Here is a 7,275-nt window from a genome sequence, read left to right on the forward strand (position 1 = left end):
CATCAAGACATTAATTATTGCACAGAAACATTTGCTAAACAACTTGTGGTTTCCTTAAATATATAGCATTATCAAATGAACTTTTAACGATTCGTAGGGATCATATCCTACCACAGACTGTTATAACATCTGTGTGTGTGTGTGTGCTATCATGTGCAAGATGTGAACCAGAGATCAGGTGCCGAGACGGTCATGTGACAAAGGGTTAAAGATTATGGTGAGAACAGCACAAACGCAAGGCAACTTCAACATAGTGCTGAATTTAAAAACCGTCTCGTAAGCAGAGAAACACAGACATTGAGTTACCTTCCCCACAGAGAGTGTCTGCTCAGCCACGACACGTTCTCCATGCCGTACTCCACTGCATCTCCGTAGGAAAGAAAAGGCTTGCCCATTCTTAAATACAGATCAAGAAATGCGTGCGATTCAACAGTCAATGCATTACAGAAACGCAGGTATTTACCCAATTACTTCTGGCTAAGAAACGTTTCTGAAAACGCACATAAATGCAGTTGTTATTAGGTCATGGATGGATGGATGGATGGATAGAAAAAACACCACGACGGAACACAAAACAGATGTTAGGTATCATGTCATGAACACGAGGTGCAGGATTTCAACAAATAATTGAAATGATATTCTTACTTTGCACTTAGATGATGAGAACATTTCACAAGGAGGTTCATGCAATGTACTGCAACGATTCCCATCGCCAGGAGACTTAAGGGCCCCACCTGCAGAAGAAGAGACGTTAAGAACTTTAAACAACATGGATTTCAAGCACAGCCGACCAGGAACAGTCTGAGATTGAATGCTTATGGCACTAAACTCAGTTGGTCGTGGCTCTTCTCGTTCCCGTGATAAAAGCTGAAAGTTCAGCATCTATTCTCCAGTCTTCAGTGTCACGCAATCCTCCTGAAACCCTTCAATATGCAGCTCAAGAAACGTTTTTCATTACCAAAACCTTTGTGGATCCTCATTTTTAGCATTACTTTAGAAACAGGAAGTGTAAAAGAACAGCATTTATTTGAAACGCACGTTTTTCATAACATCACGAACGATGCTACCGACAGGTTACTGCGTTTCCAATTTGCGAGGAAGGGTTTTATAAGATAAGGAACTGTAACAATGGGGTGCAGCTTCATCTGTAACGGCACAAAGCAACTGACAAAAAGGTCAAAGCGTGATATTCAAGTCTGGCAGCGAAGCAGAAAGCATCCTTCAGGGACGTGTCCACACGTCTGGCATCTTTGATCCGTTGGAAACACTTGTCAGATTGTGTCTTGTAGCTCCTGCGTCCTCGGCTCATGCTGAGAGGTTTTAGAGGTCTTCGGAGACTAAAAACACGGCTCAGCAGCGCTATGACACGAGCAGGCCTTAATGGTGCGGCTGCGTCATACGCGCCGGGAGAAGTCAAAGAAAGAGGTCGGCCAGCAATTTGCTGCTTGCAAAGAAGACCACAAAAAACTTCAGCTGCTGGTGATTATTAAGTCGTTAAATGTAAACGTGTTATGGACGTGATTGAAGCCTTAAATAGAGCAGACTGTTGAGAAAAGCTACTCCGTTACTCTTCCATTTGATCAAAACCATGATTTTATTTGGTGCATAACAAAAAAAAAAAAAAAAAAGAATTCTGTTCAAAGGTTTGGGGTCAGTAAAAAAAAAAAAAAAAAAAAAGTCATTTTTTAAGAAGTGAATACATTATCAAGCAAGAAGAACACACTGATTTGATAAATTACAATTTAGAATGTCACAAAATATTTCTATTTCAAATCAATGCTGTTCTTTTGAACTCGAAAAAGAAGGTCTATCCATCGAAGACCCTAGAAAAAAAAAGTAGCATGGTTTTCACAAAAATATAAAGCAACATGACTGATTTTTATAAATGTTTCATGAGCAGTAAATCAGCATATTAGAATTTGATTTTTAATTAGATTTCTGAAGGAACATTAAAGACTGGAGTATAGATGGCGAAAATTCAGCTTTCTACTCAAGAGTTAAAAAAATAAATAAAATAAAATAAATATATATATATATATATATATATATATATATATATATATATATATATATATATATATATATATATATATATATATATATATATATATTTTTTTTTTTTTGTATTTTTGATCAAATAAATGCAGCCTTGGAGAGCACTATTTATGTTTATCTTAGGAACTGAATATTTAAATATGAACTGATTTAAAATGTAAAATAAATGTTATTATTAATTAATTAATTACATATTTTTATTTACTTAATGTTGACTTGCGCTCGGCACGTGTTGATTCTACACACCCACTGTGGGTTCTTCACTTTTTATTCATGAATGCTGTGAGAGTTTCACGTCTCAGGTATCACACATGAACAAACGCTGCATTGAGAAAGATGTGCTAGGTGTGGAAGGTCTTAAAAATCTTAAAACTTAAGAGAAACGTGAGAAAGGCTGACATGATGTTGGCGCAAGTAGATCTTGTTCAGATAATTACACACAGCTGCCACACGGACAATGAGATAGAGCTCAGAGAGAAGTGTGCGTGCAACGGTGAACATGTCACTGCCATGACTCATGATTTTATAAAAAGGCAACCAGAAGACAAGGTCAGAACAGTTAAAGTGAAGTTCTCCGTCCTACCAGGAGTCCTGCATTCTTGACGGCCAGAGGCAAGCCCAGGAGCCCCGTACCAATGTTTCCTTTAAGCAGATGAATTAGAGTCTGAAAAAACCTAGACAGAATACAAATGAACACATAATTAAAACAAGGTCCGAGAACAGCAAGGTTTTAACAGGTGAAGATCAGAGTGCTCACGAGGATCCTGTCCTTCCTCCGATTCGCTCGTATTCGGTCTGTCGCCGGGAACCGGGTGAATGGATGGGCTCATCTTCAGCGGGGCTCTCATCTCTTCTAGAGAGGTCCGGGCCTTAAACCAACACATAAATATAGCTTTAACGTGATCTTAAACGCATGTTACCCTACGTTTGGGGTGTGTAAGACTTCTTAATGTAAGTTCTTCTTAAGGTATGTTAGTACTATTGATATGTTTTAAGATGCACAAGATTTTTTTTCCCCCTAAGGCACATTTATAAAAGATAATTCAATGTCTTAACTGAACTGACTTAAACCTGGCTTAACTTAAACTCTGTCTGTGCAACCAGACCCATATTTTTCCAGTTTTAGTAAGAAAAAAAAACACCTTATATATAATTATACATATATACACATATATATATATATATATATATATATATATATATATATATATATATATATATATAATTATAATATATATATATATAATATATATATATATATATATATATATATATATATATATATATATATATATATATATATATATATATATATAAAATGTATACATACAAATACACACATATAGTAACAATAAAAATAATAATAAAATAAAGATCACAATCAATGTCACATAATGCAAAGGAAATTGTTTTACCATCCTGATAGTTGATATCAGAGGCCATGCTTGCTCTGGTGGGGTGTAATTTGCCACTGATAGCTTCACTGATCAAAAGCTTCCCTGTGGAGATGCTGCATCTACAGGCTCTGTGATCGCAGACAAATGAACAGAGTTAATAGCCCTCCCAGAACACACCAATGACGCACAATGTGCCCTTTCTGTGTCATTATATTCTCCATCGTCTCTTGGGGCTAAAAAAAAAAAAAAACAATACAAAGATTTCAAATACGCCGAACGATAGCATGCAATCAACATTAGTTATATCCAACGCTTTAACACGGCTCTGAGAATGTTTTATTAATACGGATGTTTTGCAATTTATAAAAGCTGTATAGCACGTTTGGTGAAGACAGGGTGGTCACACAAGGGTGAAATGCACACAGTCACAGCTATTCGAGATCATGCCAAACCACACGTATGGGGAAACTCATGAGGCAATTCAGCACAATCATTCAAACAAACGGATTCAGCTTTAACAAACATGCAATCTAATTGCAACCTAAAGCTGTGAACGTCTCAAGTTCATAAATAAAGACTAATTCTTCATCGAGGTTATGAGCCCATATGATAATGCAAAGCATCTGTATGCAGCCCAGTCAAATCTACAATCAATGTTTGACTTTGGAGCGGCCCAGGCTTTGCCTCGAAAGCATTTACTAACGACTGCTTAAAGTATGCAAAAGCCTAATCGATACAAAAACTGATCAATGGGAAAATGAGTCTTTCATGACCACGCAGTTTGCTTCTCATCGACGTTCATTTAACAGACAGGCCGCACGGAAGACTTAATCAACGAAGTAAAACTACATTCAAACAGATGTTTACATTTTCTTAGCTGTAGCTATTTGAACATCTTATAAGATTTCAGAAACACTGGCAAGCTGCAAAGTTGTGCAATAAGAATCATCTTAACAGTGAATTGCATTTCACGAGATATTTGTAAACGTTAGTTAAAAAAACATTTTTAATACGTTCGTTAGCTCCTTCAATTAGTGCATGAACCAATTTAACGGTATTTGATTTTAGAAACATATTAGCAAATATTGCAATTGATTATATAAATAAAGGGTTTATACGCATTATGAGTTCATTTTTAATTCATATAAACTAGTAATGCTAACTAACGTCAACAAACGAAAAGCTAATACCGCGAGCAAAACTAAATACACGATGTACAGCAAAGCCACGATTACTGTACACTGTATTTTACAAGGTCTTGACACGCTTTTATTTACTCTATCGTTCACGACAAGAGTAAACACACACAAATTCGTAAACAGGCAGTGATATACGCTTTAGCCTCCGGCAATCGACGCTGTCACGACGGCTGTGCCGTATGCTAATGTCGTGCTACACGAAGCGACAGGTTTGTACTTACCGTGAGCACAGTTAAACGATGTACCGTAAACGATCTATTACATTAACATCGCGAAGTCCATATGTGAAGCCGGGTATGCTATGACAGCGCTGAAGCGCACTGATAAGCGGACATGCTATGATTTAAAACCGCTCTCCTTCGAGACCGTGTTTGTTCGGTCACATGACCGTCAGCTTGTCAGTCAGCTGATTTCACTTCTGCCCGGCAAACCTGACTAAACGTTGCTTTTATTTTATTTGTATTTTTACACGAAAGGGCTTCGCTTTTAAGTTGTATTCACGTGCCAGATTTGATACGAACAAAAAAACGAACAAAAAAAAATTGTGTTGAAACAGTGGCGCGAGATTGCAGTCGATACTTCAAACCACGCGCATTCTTTTGCTTTATTTTACTGTTTTCGTTATACTTCATCATATTTCAACGTATTTTTATTTTGCGCCAAAAGGGGGCGCTTCGAGATGAGGATCGTCTAAAAATTACGCGTTTGTACATTTCTCCGGAAATAACTAATTGACTCTTAAATTTGTATTACTAATTGATGCACATTAAACGTGACAGCTAGTATAGCACAGTCTCTCGAAACATTCGAGCGAGTATATGTAATTATGTTCAGTCATAGCTCACGCTTTGTAAGAAAGTAGTATTAGTTTAGCGATGATCCCTAAACTAAACAGCGCGTCATCCGACTGTACGGCAACAGTCCAGCAAAAGCGAGTCTTTAGACTTGAGCTTGCAGCGACAATCTGATCGATCATGACGGTAATTTGACATTTATTTAAAATTTTATTAATACACATCCGTTTATATGTTGCTTCCCGACTTGTCGACATGCAAAATCACTTTTTTATTTAGCATAACTCCACAGACACTTAGCTTTGTAGCTAGCCGGCGATTGATTCCCTTAAAGAGCTGAAGCAAAGATGTTTTTTTTTTCCTCATGACAGACTCACGAGTTTTTTGTTGACATGACATGTGAGGGATGCTCCGGAGCGGTCACTCGGGTGCTTAAAAAACTGGGTATGATTTTAAATATTTCACTACTGTAAGATCTGCCCAAACAAAGTCAAACAGGCTGTAGGTTACATTGGTGAAATTGTAACTGCTTTGGTAAAAAAAATAATCAAAATGCCACTTCGTTTCTTTCTTGTTTCAGTAGGGCTGCTTTGTCATGCGCGAACGCGGTTCATAGTTCAGTTGTGTTTCTCCACAGATGTCAAGTTTGACATTGATCTGCCCAACAAAAAGGTCTTCATTGAGTCAGACAAAGACACGGATGTCCTTCTGGAAACACTGAAAAAGACCGGCAAAGCTGTGACCTACATCGGCCCAAAATGAAATAATACACATTTAAAAACTCTAAGGTGAGAAGCCCGAGTCGATGCTTTTGTTAAGCACTGTTTATTGTGTGGCCGGAGGCTTATGAACCTAATAAGAAACATTAACTGAAACATTGTGTTAAAATGAGGTTGGAGGTTCTTTGTGATCGCAGAGTTTTCAGTCTTGTGATCATTCGAGACTTACTTGAAGTCCAGAGTTGTCGTTTTTTCACGTCACAGTTTTTTGTTATCAGTTTTCCTGTTTATTGACACATTTTTGTACATCTTAATATATTTATTTTTATGAGTACACTTTTCTTTCTCTTTCGGGGAGTGAAGCTCTAGCCTTTTGAAGTTTTTCTTGTCATTTTTGTTCTGATCCAGCAGATGTTTGGCATAAATATTGCATCTGAGATTACCTTGACTTGTGTTCAGCTCTACTTTGGTTCACTGAAACATGTTTTAATAGGTCAGAATCATGTTGCTTTGAAGACTATGAAGTGGGACTCCCTCAGTGGACCGTGCGTCGCTCATCAGATGAATTATTACATACCTTAGGGACCACTGAAGGAAATCTGTTCAGCAGAGCATCATGAAGAGCGGCTACCAGGCTGATCTATATGTTCTATATATATATATATATATATATATATATATATGAAATCTAACCGTTTACAATGTGGTTGTCTTCTTGCCATGCATACTTGTAATTGTAAAAGTCTAGATGTTAAAATAAAGATTCCTCTTTTCACTGAGAGAGAAAGAAAGTCTGAGTGTTTGTCTATAACCAGTGTCTCTAACCACTGTATAATCAATCTATCTATCTATATATATATATATATATATATATATATTTTTTTTTTTTTTTTTCAACTTGAGTTTGTTCTCCCTAATTCTGTAGTTACAGCACAAAATCACTTTACCCAAATATCATTGGATTTATATTTTTATCACCCTCAGTTGCACAGTAGGGGGCAATGTTACCCTGTCAGTAAAACAAAACCATTTCACTATGCAGCATTCTTCCAATCTGATATCTGCATGATGTTTCAGGCCTGTGAGGCTTGTTGGAGAGATACATGTATAT

General features: G+C 36.9%; 2 protein-coding genes across 6 annotated transcripts in view; one reads left to right on the plus strand and one right to left on the minus strand.

Moving 5' to 3' along the window:
* The window catches only part of slc36a1 (solute carrier family 36 member 1), a 32,870-nt gene extending 27,512 nt beyond the window's left edge, over positions 1 to 5,358 (minus strand). For 3 of the 5 annotated variants that reach the window (XM_043257525.1, XM_043257528.1, XM_043257530.1), the window contains exons 1-6: positions 4,873 to 5,358; positions 3,471 to 3,580; positions 2,813 to 2,924; positions 2,639 to 2,729; positions 646 to 734; positions 307 to 396 (exon numbers count right to left, since the gene is read on the minus strand). In XM_043257525.1, coding sequence (XP_043113460.1) covers positions 307 to 396; positions 646 to 734; positions 2,639 to 2,729; positions 2,813 to 2,924; positions 3,471 to 3,498 — 410 coding nt within the window. In that variant the 5' untranslated portion in view covers positions 3,499 to 3,580; positions 4,873 to 5,358. Of the gene's footprint in view, positions 1 to 306; positions 397 to 645; positions 735 to 2,638; positions 2,730 to 2,812; positions 2,925 to 3,470; positions 3,686 to 4,872 lie in introns of all 5 variants that reach the window. The other 2 variants (XM_043257526.1, XM_043257527.1) reach the window with 2 other exon arrangements.
* A 155-nt stretch (positions 5,359 to 5,513) lies between these two features.
* On the plus strand, positions 5,514 to 6,863 carry atox1 (antioxidant 1 copper chaperone). Its single transcript, XM_043257531.1, has 4 exons — positions 5,514 to 5,631; positions 5,817 to 5,889; positions 6,083 to 6,233; positions 6,658 to 6,863. Exons 1-3 carry the CDS (start codon positions 5,626 to 5,628, stop codon positions 6,205 to 6,207), a joined length of 204 nt encoding a protein of 67 aa, XP_043113466.1. The 5' UTR covers positions 5,514 to 5,625; the 3' UTR covers positions 6,208 to 6,233; positions 6,658 to 6,863.
* The last annotated feature ends 412 nt before the right edge of the window (positions 6,864 to 7,275 follow it).

This window comes from Puntigrus tetrazona, chromosome 14, assembly GCF_018831695.1.
Source record: "Puntigrus tetrazona isolate hp1 chromosome 14, ASM1883169v1, whole genome shotgun sequence".
Classification (NCBI taxonomy): Eukaryota; Metazoa; Chordata; class Actinopteri; order Cypriniformes; family Cyprinidae; genus Puntigrus; species Puntigrus tetrazona.

Bases quoted from the DNA above. Each gene is read 5' to 3' on its own strand.
- atox1 (XM_043257531.1), top strand. The intron at 5,890-6,082 runs GTATGATTTTAA...GTTTCTCCACAG, and splicing joins TCGGGTGCTTAAAAAACTGG to ATGTCAAGTTTGACATTGAT.